We start from the raw sequence: 26,509 nt of genomic DNA on the forward strand, positions 1-26,509 counted from the left end.
ACTTGATGCTAGCAGTGTCCCAGCGGCTGCCCTTTTCTTTTTATCACCATTTACCTTTCCTAGAAGTCCCTTTGCCTTCTCTGTCTCTCATAAGGTCTAGAGAAGACCACACTCAACTATCCAGCTTGCCCTTGTTACCCAATATGCTTGCATCTTATGCAAGGTTAAGTTTCCCTTGGACCAAGCCTTAGCATATTGCACTGCTGGTATGTCCCTCTTTCTGTGGCCTGGGTATGAGGAGTTGCCTTTTGCCCTGCATAAGTCCTGGCTTTTAGCCCTTTTGTAGCCTACATCCTGGTTGTGGTTGTGGAATCTCTACAGTTGTCTAGGGCCTCTATCACAACTTTTACTATGACCACAGACCAATGTCACATCCACCAGCTAGACAGCATCTGCACAGCCAATGGCTGAGGCAGCCCAAGCAGCCATGGATTGGGTTTGCAAGATTGCCCTGGTTACCCATTGATAGGTTATTCAGAGGTTCTGTCCATGGCAATTTATACTTCTAGCGCCGCAGGCACCACTGTCACTCACACACTCCACTCCTAAATAGGCTGTATCTTTGTCTCAGCAGGGGCTGAGTTTGCCAGGGAATCATTGTATTAGTTTGTAGATGTGAAGCATCTAACGGTTTCTTCTCGGTCCTTGGTATGCTGATCACCTCCCTGAAAGAATGACACCTAACAACTGAGCTTGTACAACCAGGCAAAGCTAGCAGAGAACCCTGTAATCTATATGTTGCTCTGTCTACCGTCAGGGAAGGACAGATGCTCCAGCTGAGACTTCCCAATTTTGCGAATCCTGCAAATGACCCTACAATCCAGTGGTTATTTTGAGCACCTTACAGACTGAGTCAGACCTACCAGCTGAGGCCTTATAGCTGGACGAATTTCCATGAGTAAACTGTAAACCCAGAGGTTATTCAGACCGCCTTTCTGAGGGAGTCAAACCCTTCAGATGTGCAAATGCCACTGGTGAAGCTACAACTCGGACACTATGCCAACCACCTTCCAAAACATCGCAGAGGTGAATCATTTACTACGTTACCTCTTTCCTGGGTGAGTCAGACTATCTGAGGGTTCTCACAGCTTATTTAGTGATCTACAGGTACACCAACCACCGTCTTCGGTGGTTCTGAACCCTCATCAGAGAACTCTTGAGGAAAGATGGTTACGCGGGTGAGTGGTAGTGGTTGGTCAGATGGCGGTTCTTGTCACCCCTATGGCGCTCTGGCCAGGTCCGTCTCATTTGGATATTAATGCAAGTCATTCAGATGATCAACTCACAGGGCGTTTGGAGATCTTTCGCCTCTGAGGTTCTCCCAAGAAGCCTACTGCCTACATTAGGACTTCCCCCAGTAGGTGTCAGGTCAGGGCAGATATCTGGCTCTTCCACATTCCAGAGGAATCGTGGTGTTTTCTTATTAAAGCAGGATTCTCCTTTTCCAGCTTAGAATTAATATTTCTTTGTCGCTCCTAATTGGGAGACCCAGACAATTGGGTGTATAGCTATGCCTCCGGAGGCCACACAAAGTATTACACTAAAAGTGTAAAGCCCCTCCCCTTCAGCCTATACACCACCCGTACTGCTACGGGCTCATCAGTTTTTATGCTTTGTGCGAAGGAGGTCAGACATCCACGCATAGCTCCACAGCTTAGTCAGCAGCAGCTGCTGACTATGTCGGATGGAAGAAAAGAGGGCCCATAACAGGGCCCCCAGCATGCTCCCTTCTCACCCCACTTTTGTCGGCGGTGTTGTTAAGGTTGAGGTATCTATTGCGGGTACACAGGCTGGAGCCCACATGCTGCTTTCCTTCCCCATCCCTCAATTAGGGCTCTGGGTGAAGTGGGATCCCATCGGTCTCCAGGCACAGGAGACCGTGCTCCATCCACAGCTCCTGAGGACCCTGCTGGATAGGAGCCGAGTATCGTTCAGGGACATGGCCCGGCTACTTGGAGGTACTCTGTGTCCCCGTGGGGACTGCGCACAGCAACACTCCAGCATTGCTGGGTGTGCTAGTGCACCGGGGACAGCAGCGCTGGCTGCATGTGTGCCACTATACACTCAGCGTCGCTGAGTGTATTTGTGTAGGGGGACTGCCGCGCTGACCACCGCTGCCATGGTTATGCCTGTGGCGCGGCTAGGACTGTTAGTGCGCCGGGGACTTCCGCGCCGACCGCGCTTATACGGCGGCCGCGCTTATAACTATAGTCCCCGGCTTCTGCGGCCTAGTCTCATTCTTTTCCCGCCCCCAGCCCTGCCAGTCAGGGGAAGGGCGGGACGCTGTACAGGTCGGCAGCACTGAGGGCTGGAGCATGCTTTGCATACTCCACCCCCCTCACTCTGCACAGTGGGGCACCAGTTCCCGCACTTTTCTGGGTCACGCCCACGGCTCCCTCCTCTCCCCAGGACGCTGGCAGCCATTCCTCTCAGCTCTGCTAACGCTGGAGAGGAGAGACAAGCTCAAAGAGACCCAGGCAGGAATTCTGGTGCCCACACAAACGCTTTGCGCAGGCGGTAAGCAGCACCTGTGGTGCTGGCCCCACTAGTGCAGAAGTGTATTTATAGTTTATATGATTATAGTCTATACTTTACACTGTAGGGTGCACTGTTGATTTGTGGCTATTTACCCTCCTTTATTGCTCAGAGGAGACAACAGCATGTCGTCCACAAATAGCAAGGGTGCCATGGCACAGACTTACTATGCTGCCTGTGCAGCATGTACGGCTATACTGCCGGCAGGTTCCACTGACCCTCATTGTGTGCAATGCTCGGCCCCTGTGGCACTTTCTCAGCCAGAGCCTCTGCTAGGGGTGGCCCAGGGAGAACCACCTGTTAACACTGTCCAGGTGACAGGGACGGAGTTTGCAGTTTTTACTGAAAGACTTTCTGAGACTATGGCTAAGATATTAGAAGCCTTGCAGTCCAGGCCGGCATCTCAAGCCAGGGGCACTGTGTTATCATTGTCCCCTGGTTCCCCTCAGTTGGAACAGCAATGTCTTCCCGGGGTGTCTCATGGATCCCAGGGTGAGGTCTCTGACACGGACCGCAGCCCCAGACCGACTAAGCGAGCTCGCTATGAAATTCCCTCGACATCATCACAATGTTCAGGGTCTCAGCGAGAGGACTCTCTGTATGATGAAGCGGAGGTAGCTGATCAGGATTCTGATCCTGAAGCCGCTCTCAACCTTGATACTCCTGTTGGGGACGCCATAGTGAATGATCTTATTGCGTCCATCAATGAAATGTTGGATATTTCTCCCTCAGCTCCTCCAGTGGAGGAGTCAGCTTCTCAGCAGGAGAAATTCCGTTTCAGGTTTCCCAAGCGTACAAAGAGTATGTTTCTGGACCACTCTGACTTCAGAGAGGCAGTCCAGAAACACCGAGCTTATCCAGATAAGCGTTTTTCCAAGCGCCTTAAGGATACACGTTACCCTTTTCCCCCTGACGTGGTCAAGGGCTGGACTCAGTGTCCCAAGGTGGATCCTCCAATCTCCAGACTGGCGGCTAGATCCATAGTTGCAGTGGAAGATGGAGCTTCACTCAAGGATGCCACTGACAGACAGATGGAGCTCTGGTTGAAATCCATCTATGAAGCTATCGGCGCGTCTTTTGCTCCAGCATTCGCAGCCGTATGGGCACTCCAAGCTATCTCAGCTGGTCAGGCGCAAATTGACGCACTCACGTACGTCTGCGCCGCAGGTGGCGTCCATAACCTCTCAAACGTCGGCATTTGCGTCCTACGCTATTAATGCTGTCCTGGACTCTGCGACCCGTACGGCGGTTGCAGCCGCCAATTCGGTGGTAATACGCAGGGCCTTGTGGCTGCGGGAATGGAAGGCAGATTCGGCTTCCAAAAAGTGCTTAACTGGATTGCCATTTTCTGGCGACCGTTTGTTTGGTGAGAGATTGGATGAAATCATCAAACAATCCAAGGGAAAGGAAACATCCTTACCCCAAGCCAAACCAAAAACACCCCAACAGAGGAGGGGACAGTCGAGGTTTCGGTCCTTTCGGGGTGCGGGCAGGTCACAATTCTCCTCGTCCAAAAGGCCTCAGAAAGGCCTCAGAAGGATCAGAGGAACGCCGACGCATGGCGGTCTAAATCACGCCCTAAAAAGACCGCCGGAGGTGCCGCTACCAAGGCGGCTTCCTCATGACTTACGGCCTCCTCACACCGCATCCTCGGTCGGTGGCAGGCTCTCCCGCTTTTGCGACACCTGGCTGCCACAAGTAAAAGACCGTTGGGTGAGAGACATTTTGTCTCACGGTTACAGGATAGAGTTCAGCTCTCGTCCTCCGACTCGATTCTTCAGAACATCTCCGCCTCCCGAGCGAGCCGAGGCTCTTCTGCAGGCGGTGGGCATTCTGAAGGCAGAAGGAGTGGTGGTCCCGGTTCCTCTTCAGCAACAGGGTCACGGTTTCTACTCCAACCTGTTTGTGGTTCCAAAGAAGGACGGGTCCTTCCGTCCTGTTTTGGACCTAAAACTGCTCAACAAACACGTAACGACCAGGCGGTTCCGGATGGAATCCCTCCGCTCCGTCATCGCCTCAATGTCCCAAGGAGATTTCCTAGCATCGATCGATATCAAGGATGCTTATCTCCACGTACCAATTGCTCCAGAGCATCAGCGCTTCTTGCGCTTCGCCATAGGAGACGAACACCTTCAGTTCGCGGCACTGCCGTTCGGCCTGGCGACAGCCCCAAGGGTTGTCACCAAGGTCATGGCTACAGTAGTTGCGGTCCTCCACTCTCAGGGTCACTCAGTGATACCTTACTTAGACGATCTGCTGGTCAAGGCACCCTCTCAAGAGGCATGCCAACACAGCCTCAACGTTACTCTGGAGATTCTCCAGAGTTTCGGGTGGATCATCAATTTTCCAAAGTCAAATCTGACACCGGTCCAATCACTGACATATCTTGGCATGGAGTTTCATACTCTTCCAGCGATAGTGAAGCTTCCGCTGGACAAACAGCGTTCACTACACACAGGGGTACAATCTCTCCTTCAAGGTCGGTCACACCCCTTGACGCACCTCATGCACTTCCTGGGGAAGATGGTGGCAGCAATGGAAGCAGTCCCTTTCGCGCAGTTTCACCTGCGTCCTCTTCAATGGGACATCCTACGCAAGTGGGACAGGAGGCCGACGTCCCTAGACAGGAACGTCTCCCTCTCTCAAGCAACCAAAGCTTCCCTTCGGTGGTGGCTTCTTCCCACCTCATTATCGAAAGGGAAATCCTTCCTACCCCCATCCTGGGCGGTGGTCACGACGGACGCGAGCCTGTCAGGGTGGGGAGCAGTTTTTCTCCACCACAGGGCTCAGGGTACGTGGACTCAGCAAGAGTCCTCACTTCAGATCAATGTTCTGGAGATCAGGGCAGTGTATCTTGCCCTAAAAGCGTTCCAGCAGTGGCTGGAAGGCAAGCAGATCCGAATTCAGTCGGACAACTCCACAGCGGTGGCTTACATCAACCACCAAGGTGGGACACGCAGTCGGCAAGCCTTCCAGGAAGTCCGGAGGATTCTGCTGTGGGTGGAAGCCACAGCATCCACCATATCCGCAGTTCACATCCCGGGCGTAGAAAACTGGGAAGCAGACTTTCTCAGTCGCCAGGGCATGGACGCAGGGGAATGGTCCCTTCACCCGGACGTGTTTCAGGAGATCTGTTGCCGCTGGGGGATGCCGGACGTCGACCTAATGGCGTCACGGCACAACAACAAGGTCCCAACATTCATGGCTCGATCTCAAGATCACAGAGCTCTGGCGGCAGACGCCTTAGTTCAGGATTGGTCGCAGTTTCAGCTTCCTTATGTGTTTCTTCCTCTGGCTCTGTTGCCCAGAGTGTTACGCAAGATAAGGGCCGACTGCCGCCGCGCCATCCTCGTCGCTCCAGACTGGCCGAGGAGGTCGTGGTACCCGGATCTGTGGCATCTCACGGTCGGCCAACCGTGGGCACTGCCAGACCGACCAGATTTGCTGTCTCAAGGGCCGTTTTTCCATCTGAATTCTGCGGCCCTCAACCTGACTGTGTGGCCATTGAGTCCTGGATCCTAGCGTCTTCAGGATTATCTCAAGAGGTCATTGCCACTATGAGACAGGCTAGGAAACCAACGTCCGCCAAGATCTACCACAGGACGTGGAAAATATTCCTGTCGTGGTGCTCTGCTCAGGCGTTTTCTCCCTGGCCATTTGCCTTGCCCACTTTTCATCTCAATCAGGACATCTCCTTATCCTCGTTTTGTCCTCATCCAGGTCACCAATGTGAAAAGGATTTGCACTTGTTAGATCTGGTGAGAGCACTCAGACTCTACATTTCTCGTACGGCGTCCCTGCGCCGCTCCGATGCTCTCTTTGTCCTTGTCGCTGGCCAGCGTAAAGGGACACAAGCTTCCAAATCAACCCTGGCTCGGTGGATCAAGGAACCAATTCTCGAAGCTTACCGTTCCTCGGGGCTTCCGGTTCCCTCAGGACTGAAGGCCCATTCTACCAGGGCCGTGGGAGCGTCCTGGGCCTTGCGACACCAGGCTACGGCTCAGCAGATGTGTCAGGCAACTACCTGGTCGAGCCTGCACACTTTCACGAAACACTATCAGATGCATACCTATGCTTCGGCAGATGCCAGCCTAGGTAGGCGAGTCCTTCAGGCGGCAGTTGCCCACCTGTAGGACGGAGCCGTTACGGCTCTATTATGAGGTATTATTTACCCACCCAGGGACTGCTTTTGGACGTCCCAATTGTCTGGGTCTCCCAATTAGGAGCGACAAAGAAGAAGGGAATTTTGTTTACTTACCGTAAATTCCTTTTCTTCTAGCTCCAATTGGGAGACCCGGCACCCGCCCCTGTTTTTTGTATACACATGTTGTTCATGTTAAATGGTTTCAGTTCTCCGATATTCCTTCGGATTGAATTTACTTTAAACCAGTTTATAATTTTTTCCTCCTTCTGGCTTTTGCACCAAAACTGATGAGCCCGTAGCAGTACGGGGGGTGTATAGGCTGAAGGGGAGGGGCTTTACACTTTTAGTGTAATACTTTGTGTGGCCTCCGGAAGCATAGCTATACACCCAATTGTCTGGGTCTCCCAATTGGAGCTAGAAGAAAAGGAATTTACGGTAAGTAAACAAAATTCCCTTCTTTAAATGCAAATTTGGCTTTGGATTCTGCAGTTTAAGTCCAGGTGTCTCACAGTTGTCATGGCAAATGCCCCCAGGCACCATCCAGAACACCCAGACAGACCTCTCCCAAGGTTGTCCTCTTCTAGACGATTTTTGGATTATTTAGTTTACTGGCAAGTTGGTCGAGTCCAAAGTTCGGAAGGCTCTTAGCCTTTCAGTTTGAGTTTGTCTGTCTAGGATTAGGGAACGGGGGCCTTTTAAGGTCAGTTTTCTGCCAATTAATTTAGCACATATCTCATAGGTGGTAATGTCTTTTTTAAGTTTTGCATGTCTAAATTGAACTAAGATAGACTCCCAAAAGCCAGAATCCTGCCTTGGCTATCCTGTTCCAGCAAAGTTTATCTTATAGGCCAGGGGTCAAGACTTATCATCTGTGTAGGGAAAACTCATGGCCACCTAATAATTCCCTGGGACCCAGAAACCCTCTATGAGGTCCTACCGTTCTTCAGTCCTTCCCCTTTACGTCAATCATAGAGATCTCTCCAGTTTGGCTTTTTAGTGATTCTTCTCTCTTTCTTTAGGACTGTGTTCTGATGTTCGGCTCCCTCCTTTCATCTTAGCGGAATTCTCCTCCTTTTCACTTTGAGGAAATTGCTCTCCTTCCTTTGGGCGCTTCACTTCTTATCTCCCTGAAAGGTTTGCACGTAGTCTGTCTTAGTCAGAGCTTTGCAGCTCTGTCTCTCACAGATCCGTTTGGATGCCTTTTGAGTCATCCCAGTATGCTCTGGCAGAGATCCGACCGCCTCTTGGATAACTATTGCTCTCTGGATTAGATTAACCATTAGTGAGGCTTATAGGGCAGATGCCAGTGCTTCCCCGTTCAGGGTTATTTGAACCCTCAGCTTGGGCTGTAAGAGCTTCCTGGGCAGTTCCTCACCAGGCATCAGTTCTGCAGCTATGTAGGGCAGCTACTTGGTTATAGGCAAATACCTTTTCTAAGTTTTACAATGTCCACACCCTTGCGTCAGCAGACGCAAGTCTTGGCAGGAAGCTTCTGCAGACAGTTGCTCCCCAGCTTGAACAGGAGTAGAACAATTCTTTGGTTACAGTATATTTGGTTTTCATTCCTACCCCAAGGACAGCTTTGGGACATCCCATGGTTACTGTGTTCCCCAATGAAGCGACTGAGGAATTAAGATTTCTTTATCGTTCCTATGGGAGACCCAGACATTGGGTGTATAGCTTCTGCCTCCGGAGGACACACAAAGTACTACACTAAAAAGTGTAGCTCCTCCCTCTGAGCATATACACCCCCTGGATAACCAAATATAGCCAGTTCAATGCTTTGTGTTCAGGAGGCATACATCCACACATGCATTCTCATCTGATTTTTGATTTTTGGAAAGAGTTTGAAGAAAAGCGGGTCCAAGCCTGGACTCCCGGCATGTCCCTTCTCACCCCACTGTGTCGGCGGTGTTGTTAAGGTTGATTTCAGGGCTGGAGCCTTACATGCCGCGCTCCTTCACCATCCCTCCTGGGCTCTGGCTTGAAGTGGGAGCCAGCACGGTTCTCCCTGCCTTGCAGGAGACCGGTCTCCATCCGCAGCCCTTCAGGATCCTGCCGGACGGAGCACTCATCCCCAGGGACTTGAAACCCTGCGTCTCACAAGCTAAGTATCTGAGACGTTATTTTCGGGGGGTCCCTTGTACTTTATTGTTGGGGAGAGTGGGCTGTGTATCTATTCTGACATTTCCGGCCGGTTCTCTGGTTTTCGCCTGAGAACCGCGCCGATGGTGCCTGCGTGCCGGTCGCATTGTTAAATTTAGGCCCCGGCTTCGCCTGAGGCCTAGTTTCGATTTCACTGCCCCTGCATGTCAATCATGCAGAGGGACAGTGCGGCTCCGCCCAGCGGCCGTTCGGCACAGGGGAGGGACACTCCTCTCTGAGGAAATGTTTCCTCCCCTGTAAATCTCCTTGGCCCTCCAGTTCCCGCTCTCTGAGTAGGCCCCGCCCCCTCTCCTCGCTCCGGCGCCATTTTACCAGCGTTCTCACAGCGATCGGCGCTGGCTGCAGCATCTCTCTGGGGGTCCGGGCTGTGGGATCCTGAGGGCACACAAACGGTCTGGTAAGCCACAACCTCCGGTTGTGGACCTGCTTATAAACTCTCTGGGGGTCATTCTGGCTCAGAGCCCCCACTTCAGCAGCATGTCTCACACAAGGAGCAAGGCTGCAAGGCTGTACGCAATATGCACTGCATGTAAGCTCGTGCTGCCTGAACCGAGCACATATCCACATTGTGATGCCTGCTCTAACCTGGCAATGCCTCAGCCTGGTATCGCACCCACAGTGGTCCCTCCGGCTGCTCCGGCTCCGGTGGCTGAACCCCCGGCTTGGGTAGAATCCTTCTCTAGGTCAATCTCCCAGTCTTTTGACGACTCCATGGGACAGCTGTCCCGGACTTTGCTGACCATGCATCAGCCCCCTTCACAGGGCGCCTCTCCTGCTAGGGCTCTCTCAGCGGAGCTCACAGAGGATTCTTCATCTGGTCCCAGACCCCGTCCTCCTAAAAGGAGGCGCAGGGCTCCCTCTCCTTCCCTGTCCCGTGGCTCTGATTCACGAGCTGATTCGCAGGAAGAGGAGGATGCCTTTACTGGGGGCTCGGACGCTACTTCCATGTGCCCCATTGATCTGTCCGAAAGTGACGCAGATGTTAGTGATTTGATTGCGTCCATTAATTCTGTACTGGACCTCAATCCGCCAGTATCAGAGGAGCAACCCTCTCTGGCAGAAAAGCACCAGTTTACCTTGCCTAAGAGAACAAGGAGTGTGTTCTTTAACCACTCCAGTTTTCAGGCCACTGTGACCAAGCCTAGGGCCTGTCCTGACAAACGCTTCCCAAAGCGTAGTTCTGATGACCGTTTTCCCTTTCCACCAGAGGTGGTCAAGGAGTGGGCTCATTCACCAAAGGTAGACCCTCCGGTGTCTAGACTCTCAGCCCGGACTGTTGTATCAGTGGCTGATGGCACCTCACTTAAGAATTCCACTGACCGCCAGGTTGACCTTCTGGCCAAATCTGTATATGAGGCGGCAGGGGCCTCGTTCTCCCCATCTTTTGCAGCAGTGTGGGCTCTCAAAGCCATCTCTGCTTCTCTAGAGGAGATGCATTCCCTCACCAGGGACTCTATGATCGAAATGGTTGCCTTAACTTCCCAGGCTTCAGCCTTTTCATCCTATGCCATGTCTGCCATGCTGGAGGCTTCTCACCGCACTGCGGTGGCTTCGGCTAATTCCCTCGCTATCCGCAGGATCTTGTTGCTTCGAGAGTGGAAGGCAGATGCTTCTTCAAAGAAGTACCTTGCTGGGCTCCCATTTGCTGGGTCCAGGCTGTTCGGTGAACAACTGGATGAAATTATTAAGGAAGCTACTGGCGGGAAGAGTACTTCCATGCCACAAACTAAAGCCAGGAAACCTGTCCAGGGCAGGAACCAGTCGAGGTTTCGTTCCTTTCGTTCCTCCAACTGGTTGTCCTCTAAGCCCTCGGCCTCGTCCACTAACTCAGCCAAGGACCAAAAACCTAACTGGCGCACGAAGCCGCGTCCTCAGAAGTCCGCAGGAGCTGCTGCCACTAAGGCAGCCTCCTCTTGACTATCTGGCCGCGCCAGCAACGTCCTTGGTCGGTGGCAGGCTCTCCCACTTTGGCGACGTGTGGTTTCAACACGTCTCCGATCAGTGGGTGCGGGATATCATCTCCCACGGCTACAGGATAGAATTCTCTTCCAGCCCGCCAAACAGATTTTTTCTGTCAACTCCCCCCTGCTCCAAGGCCACCGCCTTCTCACAGGCCGTGGCATCCTTGCAGGCCAGCGGAGTAATTGTACCGGTTCCCGCCCGGGAATGGTTCAGAGGTTTCTACTCAAATCTCTTCCTAGTCCCCAAAAAGGACGGTTCCTTCCGGCCCATCCTGGATCTCAAGCTTCTCAACAAGCATGTTCAGGTGCGGCATTTTCGCATGGAGTCTCTGCGATCAGTCATTGCCTCAATGACCCAAGGAGACTTCCTGGCATCCATCGACATCAGAGATGCCTATCTGCATGTGCCAATTGCAGTTTCACACCAGCATTGGCTACGTTTTGCAATCGGAGAGGAACATTTCCAATTCGTGGCTCTCCCCTTCGGGTTAGCCACGGCCCCTCGAGTATTTACCAAGGTCATGGCAGCAGTGGTTGCGGTTCTGCACCTCCAGGGGTTGGCAGTAATTCTTTACCTGGATGACCTTCTAGTCAAGGCTTCATCCAGTGCAGACTGTCAGCGGAGTGTCTCGCTCACTCTCGCCACTCTAGTCCAATTCGGGTGGCTTGTCAATCTGCCCAAGTCCACTCTGACTCCGACCCAGAAGCTCACGTACCTAGGGATGCAATTCGAGACTCTGCCGGCACTTGTGAAGCTGCCCTTAGTCAAACAGCAGTCCCTCCATCTGGCGGTGCGCTCTTTGCTGAGGCCCCGCCGTCATTCCATCAGGCACCTAATGCAGGTGCTGGGTCAGATGGTGGCGTCAATGGAAGCGGTTCCCTTTGCCCAGTTCCATCTGCGTCCTCTGCAGCTGGACATTCTCCGCTGTTGGGACAAGCGGACTTCCTCCTTGCACAGGTTAGTGGCTCTGTCGCCACAGACCAGGGGCTCCCTTCAGTGGTGGCTTTGGCCCTTCTCTCTGTCTCAGGGACGCTCCTTCCTGGCCCCGTCCTGGGTGATCCTCACCACGGATGCCAGTCTCTCCGGCTGGGGAGCAGTATATCTCCACCACAGAGCGCAGGGCACTTGGACTCCGTCCGAATCAGCCCTCTCGATCAATGTGCTAGAAATCAGAGCTGTGCTTCTAGCTCTCTTAGCCTTTCACCACCTGTTGGCGTGCAAGCACATTCGAGTCCAGTCAGACAACGCGACAGCGGTTGCCTACATCAATCACCAAGGCGGGACACGCAGCCGCCTGGCAATGTTGGAGGTTCAACGCATCCTTCAGTGGACGGAGGACTCCATGTCCACCATATCCGCAGTCCACATCCCAGGCGTGGAAAACTGGGAGGCAGATTATCTCAGCCGTCAAACCGTGGACAGCGGCGAGTGGGCTCTGCATCCGGCAGTGTTTCGGTCAATCTGCCGCAAGTGGGGCACTCCGGAAGTGGATCTAATGGCATCCCGGCACAACAACAAGGTTCCGGTTTACGTGGCTCGCTCCCACGATCCTCAGGCCTTTGCAGCGGACGCGCTGGTTCAAGATTGGTCCCAGTTTCGTCTGTCTTACGTGTTTCCCCCTCTAGCTCTCTTGCCCAGAGTCCTGCGCAAGATCAGAATGGAGGGCCGTCAGGTCATCCTCATTGCTCCAGACTGGCCCAGGCGAGCTTGGTACCCAGACCTGCTCCATCTGTCCGTAGAGGTGCCATGGCATCTCCCGGACCGTCCAGACCTTCTCTCACAAGGTCCGTTTTTCCGCCAGAATTCTGCGGCTCTCAGATTGACGGCGTGGCTCTTGAGTCCTGGATCTTGACGACTTCTGGTATCCCTCCTGAAGTCATCTCCACTATGACTCGGGCTCGGAAGTCTTCCTCGGCCAAAATCTATCACCGGACCTGGAGAATTTTCCTGTCCTGGTGTCGCTCTTCCGGCCATGCTCCTTGGCCTTTTTCCTTGCCGACCCTCCTGTCCTTTCTACAGTCCGGTCTGCAGCTAAGACTATCCCTCAATTCCCTCAAGGGACAGGTCTCGGCTCTGTCAGTGTTGTTCCAGCGGCGTATCGCCCGGCTGGCTCAGGTGCGCACCTTCATGCAGGGAGCATCTCACATCATTCCGCCTTACTGGCGGCCTTTGGATCCCTGGGACCTTAATCTGGTCCTCACGGCTTTGCAGAAACCCCCCTTTGAGCCTCTTAGGGAGGTTTCTTTGTCTCGTCTTCCACAGAAAGTGGTCTTTCTAGTGGCCATAACTTCCCTCAGGAGAGTCTCTCATTTGGCTGCGCTCTCTTCGGAGTCACCTTTTTTGGTTTTTCATCAAGACAAGGTGGTTCTCCGTCCGACTCCGGACTTTCTCCCTAAGGTGGTTTCTCCTTTCCACCTTAACCAGGACATTTCCCTGCCTTCCTTTTGTCCGGCTCCTGTTCATCGCTTTGAAAAAGCGTTGCATACTCTGGATCTGGTGCGGGCGCTCCGGATCTATGTGTCTCGCACCGCTGTTCTTAGGCGGTGCACCTCTCTTTTTGTGCTGACCACAGGTCGGCGTAAGGGCCTCTCGGCTTCTAAGCCGACCTTAGCTCGTTGGATTAGGTCGGCCATTTCCGATGCCTACCAGTGTACTCAGGTGCCTCCCCCGCCGGGGATCAAGGCACACTCGACCAGAGCTGTCGGTGCCTCTTGGGCTTTCAGGCACCAGGCTACGGCTCAGCAGGTCTGTCAGGCTGCCACTTGGACTAGTCTGCATACCTTTTCGAAGCACTACCAAGTGCATGCTCATGCTTCGGCAGATGCGAGCTTGGGCAGACGCATCCTTCAGGCGGCTGTCGCCCATTTGTGAAGTTAGGTTTCGCCTACTTCTCAGTTTTTCTGTTTATTCCCACCCATGGACTGCTTTGAGACGTCCCAATGTCTGGGTCTCCCATAGGAACGATAAAGAAAAAGAGAATTTTGTTTACTTACCGTAAATTCTTTTTCTTATAGTTCCGTATTGGGAGACCCAGCACCCTCCCTGTTGGCAGTTTCTTGTTCCGCGTGTTATCACCGGCTGTTGTTGTAGACAGAGGCTCCGGTTGTTCCGGTTCTTGCTCTATCTCTACTTGTGGGTGGCTATTCTCCTTCAGCTTTTGCACTAAACTGGCTATATTTGGTTATCCAGGGGGTGTATATGCTCAGAGGGAGGAGCTACACTTTTTAGTGTAGTACTTTGTGTGTCCTCCGGAGGCAGAAGCTATACACCCAATGTCTGGGTCTCCCAATACGGAACTATAAGAAAAAGAATTTACGGTAAGTAAACAAAATTCTCTTTTTTGGTCCTCGTCAGAAAATCTTTTTCTTGTAGTCTTCATTGGGGGACACAGCACCCACAATTTACTTTGTTTTTCTTGCAGGGTGTAATTGGATTATTTTCTGTTCATGCTTTAATTATTTTGGCTTCTCCTACTGCTTTCTCACGAAATTGAGGAGGCCTGATCCTAGCAAGCGAGGTATTGTCTGCTGGGAAAGGGCCAATTTTCATTTTGATATAGTACTAGTATCAGCCTCCAGGTGGCAGCAGACTATCCCATGGTTACTGTGTCTTCTAATGAAGACTAAAAGAAGAGAATTTATGATTACTAAAAATATTTTTCTCCCACAGGTACAACAAGAGGGGATATATTTAGTTCACAGATTTGTGTGATTTCCTTCTATGTTTATATCTAGATATTTAAAGGGGGATAACTTATTTGAAGCCTGCAGAATTTATCCCTTACATTCAGTCCCATAGAGATTCTCTCCTCCTGCTTTTTTCACTACTGAATAGCTTAAAGGGAAAGCTTAAAGGGAATCTGTCACCTGAATTTTCGCTATGAAACTAAAAGAATCCCCTTCTAGAACCTCATGCTCCTGGGCTGCATTTTAGAAAGGTTCCTCTTGCTACTGGCCCCCCTTTCAGACCTAAATAAACACTTTATAAAATGTTACCTTTTGGTATGCTAATGAGCTTTGCTGGCCACGGGGGCGGGCTGTATTTCTTCCATTATTCCCCCTCCTGCCGCTGTTCGCCGTACCCCTGTGTTGATTTACATCGATGAGGCCGCCGACTTCATGTTACGCAAGGGTCCTGAAGTCTCGTGCATGCCCAGTGGCACGATCGCGTGACTGAGCGGTGTTCAAATCGCGAGCGCCGGTGATGTAATTGCGCAGGCGCGAGATTAAGGGCGGTGCTGTGAATGTCATCACCAGCGTCATCCAAGTACCTGCCCATATTCTCTTGCTCATGCTTTTCCCTCTGCCTCCACCGTTATGCGCTAGCGCTGGCCGTATCATCCACGTTACTAATTACCGCGGGCACGAGATTATAGGCGGGTACTTGGATGACGCTGGTGATGACATTCACAGCACCGCCCATAATCTCGCGCCTGCGCAATTACATCACCGGCGCTCGCGATTTGAACACCGCTCAGTCCCGCGATAGTGCCACTGGGCATGTGCGAGACTTCAGGAGCCTTGCGTAACATGAAGGCGGCAGCCTCATCGATGTAAATCAACACAGGGGACGGCGAACAGTGGCAGGAGGGGGAATAACGGAAGAAACACAGCCCGCCCACGTGGCCAGCAAACCTCATTAGCATACCAAAAGGTAAGATTTTATAAAGTGTTTATTTAGGTCTGAAAAGGGGGCCAGTAGCAAGAGGAACCTTTCTAGAATACAGCCCAGGAGCTGCAGAAGGGGATTCTTTTAGTTTCACAGCGAAAATTCAGGTGACAGGTTCCCTTTAATGTCATTAGGCCGGTGTAGCCTGCTGAGGAGCTGACTTTTTCTGTAGGCTGTAATTTTTAGCGTTGCCTCCTGGTGGCAGCAGTGTATAAATTAGGAAAGAGGTAATCCAGCTCTTCAAGTTGAGAAAGTTTTATTTATAGAAAAATAACAATTTATTTTACATAATAGAAAAGTTTAAAAGAAGTGTTTCGGCTGAAGCTACATGTCAGCCTTTGTTAGTTGCATGATTCCATTTTTCTATAAATAAAACTGCCTCAACTTGAAGCGCTGGATTACGTCTTTCTTAACTTGTATCTGAACATGGGACCACATGATTTTTTCCATGCTCTCAGCAATGCTATTAAGCCTTATTGAAGCAACCTCAGGTGAGCTGGTAAAAATTATTTTTTGGCAGCAGTGTATGCCCATGGTTCCTGTGTCGCTAAATGAAGGCTATGAGAAAAGTATTGCAAAGAAGACCAGAAATCCTCTTTCTTTGTCGCTTCATTGGGGGACACAGGAGATGTCTTCTGGGTCCCTTAATGAAGGCTCCAAGAAAGATTTTACGGTGAGTACTCAAAATCTACTTTTTGTTTGTGGGCCAACCCCTTTAAGGCCATGTCCACTATGTGGTGTAAATGCTGAATTTTTCCTGCTGCAAGTCTTCTACAGAACATCTGATGTGTTTTACAGTTCACGTAAAGTAGACATGACTTAAAAAAAAAACATCCCACAGTGCATTTAAAAACACTGTTGAACTGTGCTTTTTTGCTATGGTTTTTTTTCCTCCTATCATAGGCTTCTATGGGGAGCCTGAAATAAAAGAAGTAATTGCTTTTTAGTGTAAAATCCTAGCACAAACAAATCACACTTAATCTTCGTCAGGCTGCATAATTTTACGTTAACAGCGACCCCTTATCTCGGAAGGGGGTGGAGATATTTTATTGAAATTTGGCCAATATATTCTGGACCAAAACTGCAGAGATGTCACGAAATTTCAGCCCTCTACGGCTTTTGGCAAAAAAAATGTATTGCAATTTTAAAACTAAATAGTTACAATTGTACCTATTCAGCCGGACGAAGGTTAAAAAGCTCTGTGTGAAACTTGCAGCAAAAAACCCACAATATTCAGAGTAGATTGTTATTGCGTATTTTAGTTCTGACACCATGAAAAAAAAAAAAAACACACACCGCATTTCTTCATCGTTCCTTATGGGAGACCCAGACCATGGGTGTATAGCTTCTGCCTCCGGAGGACACACAAAGTACTACACTAAAAAGTGTAGCTCCTCCCTCCGAGCATATACACCCCCTGGATAACCAAATCCAGCCAGTTCAATGCTTTGTGTTCAGGAGGCACACATCCACACATGCATTCTCATCTGATTTTTGATTTTAAAGAGTTGGAAGAAAAGCGGGTCCAAGCTGGACCCCCGGCATGTCCCTTCTCACCCCACTGTGTCGGCGGTGTTGTTAAGGTTGATTTCAAGGCTGGAGCCTTACATGCCGCGCTCCTTCACCATCCCTCGGGCTCTGGCTTGAAGTGGGAGCCAGCACGGTTCTCACTGCTTTGCAGGAGACCGGTCTCCATCCGCAGCCCTTTCAGGACCCTGCCGGACGGAGCACTCATCCCTCAGGGACCTGGCCCTGCGTCTCACAAGCTAAGTATTTGAGACGTTATTGCAGGGGGTCCTTTGCATCTTTATTGTTGGGGAGAGTGTGTCAGGTTACTTTGGTGACATTTCCGGCCGGTTCTCTGGTTTTCACCTGAGAGCCGCGCCGAGGGTGCCTGCTCGCCGGCCGCATTGTAAAATTTAGGCCCCGGCTTCGGCTGCGGCCTACTTTTGTTTTCACTGCCCCTGCTTGTCAGTCATGCAGAGGGACAGTGCGGCGCCGCCCACCGGCCGTTCAGCACAGGGGAGGACACTCCTCTCTGAGGAGATGTTTCCCTCCCCTGTATACCTCCTTGGCCCTCCGGTTCCCGCTCTTGGACTAGGCCCCGCCCCCCCCTCCTCACTCCGGCGCCATTTTATCAGCGTTCTCATTCAGTGCAGACTGTCACACTGATCGGCGCTGGCTGCTGCATCTCTGCAACCTGTCTGGGGGTCCGAGCTGTGGGATCCGGAGGGCACACAAAACGGTCTGGTAAGCCACAACCTCTGGTTGTGGACTTTCTTATACACTCTCTGGGGGTCATTCTGAAGGAGTGTGTTCTTTACTGCAGAGCCTCAGCCCCAGCAGCATGTCTCACACTAGGAGCAAGGCTGCAAGGCTGCACTCAATATGCACTGCATGTAAGCTCGTACTGCATGAACCGAGCACATATCCACATTGTGATGCCTGCTCTAACATGGTGGTGCCTCAGCCTGGAGTCTCCCCAGTGGTCCCTCCGGCTGCTCCGGCCCCGGTGGCTGAACCCCCGGCTTGGGTAGAATCGTTTTCTAAGGCTATCTCCCAGTCCTTTGCCGACTCCATGGGACAGCTGTCCCGGACTCTGCTGAGCATGCATCAGCCCCCTTCTCAGGGCACCTCTGCTGCTTCGGCTCGCTCTGCAGAGCTCACAGAGGATTCTTCATCTGCTTCCAGACCCCGTCCTCCTAAAAGGAGACGCAGGGTCCCCTCTCCTTCCCCGTCCCGCGGCTCCGATTCACGAGCCGACTCGCAGGACGAGGAGGATGTCTTTACTGGGGGCTCGGACGCTACCTCCATGTGCCCCATTGATCTGACCGAGGGTGATGCGGATGTTAGTGATTTGATTGCGTCCATTAATTCCGTACTGGACCTCAATCCGCCAGTATCAGAGGAGCAACCCTCTCTGGCAGAAAAGCACCAGTTTACCTTGCCTAAGAGAACAAGGAGTGTGTTCTTTAACCACTCCAGTTTTCAAGCCACGGTGTCCAAGCCCAGAGCCTGTCCTGACAAACGCTTCCCAAAGCGTGGTTCTGATGGCCGTTTTCCTTTTCCACCAGAGGTGGTCAAGGAGTGGGCTCATTCACCGAAGGTAGACCCTCCGGTGTCTAGACTCTCAGCCCGGACAGTTGCATCTGTGGCTGATGGCACCTCACTTAAGGATCCCACTGACCGCCAGGTTGACCTCCTGGCCAAGTCTGTCTATGAGGCGGCAGGGGCCTCGTTCTCCCCATCCTTTGCAGCAGTGTGGGCTCTCAAAGCCATCTCTGCTTCCCTAGAGGAGATGCATTCCCTCACTAGGGACTCCATGCCTGAATTGGTTGCCTTAACTTCCCAGGCTTCAGCCTTTTCAGCCTACGCCATGTCTGCCATGCTGGAGGCTTCTCACCGCACTGCGGTGGCCTCCGCTAATTCCCTCGCTATCCGCAAGATCTTGTGGCTTCGACAGTGGAAGGCAGATGCTTCCTCAAAGAAGTACCTTGCTGGGCTCCCATTTGCTGGGTCCAGGCTGTTTGGTGAACAACTGGATGAAATAATTAAGGAGGCTACTGGCGGGAAGAGTACTTCCTTGCCACAGACTAAAACCAGGAAACCTGTCCAGGGCAGGAACCAGTCGAGGTTTCGTTCCTTTCGTTCCTTTCGTTCCTCTAACTGGTCGTCCTCTAAGCCCTCGGCCTCGTCCACTAACTCAGCCAAGGACCAGAAGCCCACCTGGCGCAAGAAGCCGCGTCCACAAAGGTCCGCAGGAGCTGCTGCCACCAAGGCAGCCTCCTCTTGACTATCTGGCCGAGCCAGCAACGTCCTTGGTCGGTGGCAGGCTCTCCCACTTTGGCGACGTGTGGTTTCAACACGTCTCCGATCAGTGGGTGCGGGATATCATCTCCCACGGCTACAGGATAGAGTTCTCTTCCAGCCCGCCAAACAGATTCTTTCTGTCAACTCCCCCCTGCTCCAAGGCCGCCGCCTTCTCTCAGGCCGTGGCATCCTTACAGGCCAACGGAGTAATTGTACCGGTTCCCGCCAGGGAACGGTTCAGAGGTTTTTACTCAAATCTCTTCCTAGTCCCCAAAAAGGACGGTTCCTTCCAGCCCATCCTGGATCTCAAGCTTCTCAACAAGCATGTTCAGGTGCGGCATTTTCGCATGGAGTCTCTGCGATCAGTCATTGCCTCAATGACCCAAGGAGATTTCCTGGCATCCATCGACATCAGAGATGCCTATCTGCATGTGCCAATTGCAGTTTCACACCAGCGTTGGCTACGTTTTGCAATCGGAGAGGAACATTTCCAATTCGTGGCACTCCCCTTCGGGTTAGCCACGGCCCCTCGAGTATTTACCAAGGTCATGGCAGCAGTGGTTGCGGTTCTGCACCTCCAGGGGTTGGCAGTGATTCCTTACCTGGACGACCTTCTTGTCAAGGCTTCATCCAGTGCAGACTGTCAGCGGAGTGTCTCGCTCACTCTCGCCACGCTTGTTCAATTCGGGTGGCTTGTCAATCTGCCCAAGTCCACTCTGACCCCGACCCAAAAACTTACGTACCTAGGGATGCAATTCGAGACTCTGCCGGCACTTGTGAAGCTGCCCTTAGTCAAACAGCAGTCCCTCCATCTGGCGGTGCGCTCTCTGTTGAGGCCCCGCCGTCATTCCATCAGGCAGTTCATGCAGGTGCTGGGTCAGATGGTGGCGTCAATGGAAGCGGTTCCCTTTGCCCAGTTCCATCTGCGTCCTCTGCAGCTGGACATTCTCCGCTGTTGGGACAAGCGGACTTCTTCCTTGCACAGGTTGGTGGCTCTGTCGCCACAGACCAGGAGCTCTCTTCAGTGGTGGCTTCGGCCCCTCTCTCTGTCTCAGGGACGCTCCTTCCTGATCCCGTCCTGGGTGATTCTCACCACGGATGCCAGTCTATCCGGCTGGGGAGCAGTATTTCTCCACCACCGAGCACAGGGCACTTGGACTCCGTCCGAATCAGCCCTCTCGATCAATGTGCTGGAAATCAGAGCTGTGCTCCTAGCTCTCGTAGCCTTTCACCACCTGTTGGCGGGCAAGCACATTCGAGTCCAATCAGACAACGCGACAGCAGTTGCCTACATCAATCACCAGGGCGGGACTCGCAGCCGCCTGGCAATGTTTGGAGGTTCAACGCATCCTTCAGTGGACGGAGGACTCCAAGTCCACCATATCCGCAGTCCACATCCCAGGCGTGGAAAACTGGGAGGCAGATTATCTCAGCCGTCAAACCGTGGACAGCGGCGAGTGGGCTCTGCATCCGGCAGTGTTCCGGTCGATCTGCCGCAAGTGGGGCACTCCGGAAGTGGATCTAATGGCATCCCGGCACAACAACAAGGTCCCGGTTTACGTGGCTCGCTCCCACGATCCTCAGGCCTTTGCAGCGGACGCGCTGGTTCAGGATTGGTCCCAGTTCCGTCTGTCTTACGTGTTTCCCCCTCTAGCTCTCTTGCCCAGAGTCCTGCGCAAGATCAGAATGGAGGGCCGTCGGGTCATACTCATTGCTCCAGACTGGCCCAGGCGAGCTTGGTACCCAGACCTGCTCCGCCTGTCCGTAGAGCTGCCGTGGCATCTCCCGGACCGCCCAGACCTTCTCTCACAAGGTCCGTTTTTCCGCCAGAATTCTGCAGCTCTCAGATTGACGGCGTGGCTCTTGAGTCCTGGATCCTAACGGCTTCCGGCATTCCTCCCGAAGTCATCTCCACTATGACTCAGGCTCGGAAGTCTTCCTCGGCCAAAATTTACCACAGGACTTGGAGAATTTTCCTGTCCTGGTGTCGTTCTTCCGGCCATGCCCCTTGGCCTTTTTCCCTGCCGACCCTTCTGTCCTTCCTGCAGTCTGGTCTGCAACTAGGACTATCCCTCAATTCCCTCAAGGGACAGGTCTCGGCTCTGTCAGTGGTCTTTCTGGTGGCCATAACGTCTCTCAGGAGAGTCTCTGATTTGGCTGCGCTCTCTTCGGAGTCACCTTTTTTGGTTTTTCATCAAGACAAGGTGGTTCTCCGTCCGACTCCGGACTTTCTCCCTAAGGTGGTGTCTCCTTTCCACCTTAACCAGGACATTTCATTGCCTTCCTTTTGTCCGGCTCCTGTGCATCGCTTTGAGAAAGCGTTGCATACTTTAGATCTGGTGCGGGCGCTCCGGATCTATGTGTCACGCACCGCTGTTCTTAGGCGGTGCACCTCTCTTTTTGTGCTGACCACAGGTCAGCGCAAGGGTCTCTTGGCTTCTAAACCGACCCTAGCTCGTTGGATTAGGTCGGCCATATCCGATGCCTACCAGTGTACTCAGGTGCCTCCCCCGCCGGGGATCAAGGCGCACTCGACCAGAGCTGTCGGTGCCTCTTGGGCTTTCAGGCACCAGGCTACGGCTCAGCAGGTCTGTCAGGCTGCCACTTGGTCTAGTCTGCACACCTTTTCGAAGCACTACCAAGTGCATGCTCATGCTTCGGCAGATGCGAGCTTGGGCAGACGCATCCTTCAGGCGGCTGTCGCCCATTTGTGAAGTTAGGTTTTGCCTACTTCTCAGTTTTCTGTTTATTTCCCACCCATGGACTGCTTTGAGACGTCCCATGGTCTGGGTCTCCCATAAGGAACGATGAAGAAAAAGAGAATTTTGTTTACTTACCGTAAATTATTTTTCTTATAGTTCCGACATGGGAGACCCAGCACCCTCCCTGTTGCCTGTTGGCAGTTTTCTTGTTCCGTGTGTTTTCACCGGCTGTTGTTGTAGACAGAGGTTCCGGTTGTTCCGGGTTTTGCTCTATCTCTACTTGTGGGTGGATGTCCTCCTTCAGCTTTTGCACTAAACTGGCTAGATTTGGTTATCCAGGGGGTGTATATGCTCGGAGGGAGGAGCTACACTTTTTAGTGTAGTACTTTGTGTGTCCTCCGGAGGCAGAAGCTATACACCCATGGTCTGGGTCTCCCATGTCGGAACTATAAGAAAAATAATTTACGGTAAGTAAACAAAATTGTCTTTTTTTGCATATGGAAATGTGGCCTTAGGCTATATGCCCACGGGAGATCGCACCTGCGGATGTATCTGCAGGTACGGCCGCAGGTTTTCCGCAGCTGCCCGCCGGCATCCGCAGCTATTTTTAGCTGCGGGATTCCAGCGATATAGCTGCAGTAAACCTACGGAGTTTCATGCGAATTACCTGCGGACGTCCCGGCCTCTATCTCCATAGCGGAGGGCCGGGATTTCCGCAGGTTATTCCACAGGAATAATTGACATGCAGTTACGTGCGGCTGCGGGACATCCGCACCATGTTCCGCAGCCGCACTTTCCGCAGCGTGGACACAGACACTCCCCATGTCCCACAGGATAACATGGGGAGTGTCTGTACATGCTAAAACCTGCGGATTTATCTGGAAAATCCAGAAAAATCTTCAGGTTTTGCGCGGCAAAATCCGCAGAAACAAGCTCCTGTGGGCACATAGCCTAAGAGTCCCATGGTTGTTACTTGTCTGACCTTGACCCGGAAACCTATGGTGCTCAGGAGGCCAAGTTTACCATTAGATGAGTCACTTTTTAACCTTTGGAGGAAAGTATTTCACACTAATTGCTAAGAAAATCTAAATAGGGATCGCAGCGCCAAGGATCCTCCAGTGTACAGTAACAAGTTTATATACTTTGTTAATGTTTCAGCAGATGGAGAGAAAGTTTCAGACAGCAAAGAAGGGTCAGAAGAGACAGATAAGGAAGAGGGTGAAGTAAAGAATAAGGTAGAACGAGACATTGGAGAAGGCAACCTGTCCACCGCTGCTGCTGCTGCTTTGGCGGCTGCTGCTGTGAAGGCGAAGGTGAGTGAGATATCTGGTCATACAGTTACATACTGGTATTGGGAGAACCTCAGATGGACGTTCTGTTTTATCAGCTGTTACGTGATACAAGATTGTAAATATTACATGGCCTCTTCATCTCGGTAATGATGTCTCCTTCATTAGCACCTGGCAGCAGTGGAGGAGCGGAAGATCAAGTCCCTGGTGGCTCTGTTAGTGGAGACTCAGATGAAGAAGCTGGAAATTAAACTGCGGCACTTTGAAGAGCTTGAAACGATCATGGACAGAGAGCGGGAAGCTGTACGTAATGATTTATATTACCCAATTGTTTTACTTTAGCCACTAGACCGTTGGATCTCCTATGGAACTAGTTTCATAAAGACATGGCATTACGCGGATGTGGTCATAAAATGTGCTTGTACCATCACCTGCCGGAGATTGGCGGTTGATAGTCAGCCTCTCACAACAGCAAACATCGATGGTGATAGCGGTATGTGGATGATCAAGCGAATGGAAGGAGGCATCCATTGTTATCCCATCTTTGACCTGCACAACACAAAGGCAGGGGCAGCCGTTAGATGTTGCAGTCGTGGTGCGTAGAATGGCCACCTTCACTTTAATATCTGTTGCAATTAAGTGATGAAAAATCCAATCACATATAGGTCATAGTTTTATATTTAAAGGGAACTGGTCTCTAGACTTATGCTGCTGCAGGTCAGTCAGCGCCCATCTGCACTATTGAAGCCAGGTATGTTTTACTATGAAACCCCACAGTATTTCACAGAAAAACATAGTGTGGCAATTGGGATGTAGACTATAGGGAGAGACCTGTCTGATCCAGCATGGTCCCCAGTTAGTTTCTCCATACACTGCTGTGTGTGATTACCAGGTCTCTCACGTGTCTGTATATATTAATCACCTGGAGCCAGGAGAAGCTGATATACATAAAAAAACTTTTGGCATCAAACTTGCCTGACTGCAGTCGTGCCAATATTGTTGCCGTCTGTGGATCAGGCAGCATGAATCTAAAGACAGGTTCCCTTTACAGGGAATCGGTCACCAGGTTTTTTTTCCACCTAATCTGAGACCAACATAACATAAAGGCAGAGATCTTGATTCAAGCGATGTGTCACTTACTGGGCTGCTTAGTGTAGTTTTCATAAAATCACAGCTTAATCAGTAGTAGACTATCATTAGAGGACTACTCGGTGTGCTGCCAGGTAGTCCAGCATAGTCATGAGCTCTGTATAACTTCTAGATCTGTAGCAGAGAAAACATTGATTTTATCAAAATGACAGCAAACAGCTGAGTAAGTGACACATCGCTGGAATCAAGGTCTCTGCCCCTACATTATGCTGCTTTCAAATGGTGGAGCAAAAACCTAGTGACAGATTCCCTTTAAATATAATATGACCTTAATGTGGTTGGATTTTTCATCAGTTAATTCTTGCTTAATATAATTATTAGAAAAAAAAACAAAAAAAGTGAGCTGGAGTATGAGATGGTATACATGGAGCTTGTGAGCTCATGTTCACACTGGCCATAAGACTAAGAGAAACCAAGGAAAAAAAAAATAAAAAATGGTGAAAACATACCCTGCACTAAATAAAAGCATAGCGCATATAAACATAGGGGACTTAGTAAACACTGTTTTTTGATCAGAAAAAGCATAAAGCTATCCCACCAACGCCAAGGTGTACCCAGTTGGGATAGTACCTACACTCTCTAATATTAAAACCTTACCATGGGTCTAAAATAGGCCTCAATGTGGCTAAGGGCTGAGAGTAACCGGGTATTTTAGACCCATGGTAAGGTTTTAATATTAGAAAGTGTAGGTACTATCCCAACTGGGTACACCTTGGCGTTGGTGGGATGGCTTTTTATGCTTTTTATGATCAAAAAAGTGTTTTCTAAGTACCCTATGTTTATATGCACTATGCTTTTATATAGTTACAGCAGGGTATGTTTTCACCATTTTTTATTTTTTTTTTCCTTGGCTTCTCTTAATATAATTATTGTAACAGATATTACAATGTACATGCAATTAACATGTATGAAAACATCCAACCAAAATATATAGATGAAATCCAAGAAGTAGTGATACTGTGGCAATGCAAAGTCCGGCTTGTCAGTTCTATCTCAGAGTTAAATTATTGTGCTCTTACCCCAGAAACCACGTGGCAAACATTTGCTCCTTTGTTTTTTTTGTCGATTTGATTATTTCTATGACTATGACCCTTGTATTATATTTTAGTAACGTGAATTTATGACATCTGAGGTGTCATTTGGGGACCCTTGTATCAGCAGCTACAGTATTATCAGCTGGCTTGCTGCACGTGGGGAAAATTAGCCAGAAAGATGATGATGATAATAATTTTATTCATTTATATAGCGCTATTAATTCCACAGCGCTTTACATACAACACTGTCCCCATTGGGGCTCACAATCTAGAGTCATAGATAGTATCAAGTTTTGTTTATTACGGATGACACTCGTCACTGTCTTTAGCATTTGAATGTGACATTTAAGCTTTAAAACATTTGTGGCTTCTTATCTCAGCTGGTCCTGAAAAACATTATGCCTTATTTTTTCATTTTGTAGCTGGAATACCAGAGACAACAGCTTCTAGCAGACAGACAATCATTTCATATGGAGCAGCTAAAATATGCAGAACTGAGGGCTCGTCAGCAACATTTCCAGCAGATTCAGAACCAACACCAGCAGCAGCACCAGACCCCACCGACCGGTCAGCCGGTGCCTCCCACTGCTCACTCTATCCCAGTGCCACAACCATCTGTTACACCCGGGGCGGCCAATTCTACCAGCAGTTCAGAGGGGATTATTCAGCCAAATGCGTCTTCAGCGCCGCCACCCGTAAATAGTCAGCCACAAGGAGCAACCCAGCCCAGCCCAGCACACAGTGAGTGACCACACTTCAGCTGTTTTATTCATTTTATATACTTATTTTTTTTCCTTTTAAGCTCTTAGTTTTAACCCTTTCCAGCTCAACTTCCTTAAAATCTTTATTATGTACCACCGTGTTAGAATTCTGGAAGACATTTCCCATCTCACAATTCAGTATTCACCAACCATGGTTACTTGTCGCATATTTACGTGGACCTTCACATCCTTTTTTTTTTTTTTCTTCTCTCCACTTTTCCCCTACCCCATTGTTTCTGTTCAGTGACTGATCTTTTGCCATAAACCACGCCGGGGCTCCAATAACCAG

At 50.9% G+C, this 26,509-nt stretch overlaps 1 protein-coding gene across 6 annotated transcripts in view; it reads left to right on the forward strand.

The window, feature by feature from the left end:
* The window catches only part of SMARCC2 (SWI/SNF related BAF chromatin remodeling complex subunit C2), a 254,922-nt gene that overhangs the window by 192,260 nt on the left and 36,153 nt on the right, over positions 1–26,509 (forward strand). For 5 of the 6 annotated variants that reach the window (XM_075336976.1, XM_075336974.1, XM_075336977.1 and 2 more), the window contains 3 exons: positions 23,146–23,300; positions 23,445–23,579; positions 25,882–26,200. In XM_075336976.1, coding sequence (XP_075193091.1) covers positions 23,146–23,300; positions 23,445–23,579; positions 25,882–26,200 — 609 coding nt within the window. The remainder of the gene's footprint in view (positions 1–23,145; positions 23,301–23,444; positions 23,580–25,881; positions 26,201–26,509) is intronic. The other variant, XM_075336975.1, reaches the window with a different exon arrangement.

This window comes from Anomaloglossus baeobatrachus, chromosome 2 (genome assembly GCF_048569485.1).
Source record: "Anomaloglossus baeobatrachus isolate aAnoBae1 chromosome 2, aAnoBae1.hap1, whole genome shotgun sequence".
NCBI lineage: Eukaryota > Metazoa > Chordata > Amphibia > Anura > Aromobatidae > Anomaloglossus > Anomaloglossus baeobatrachus.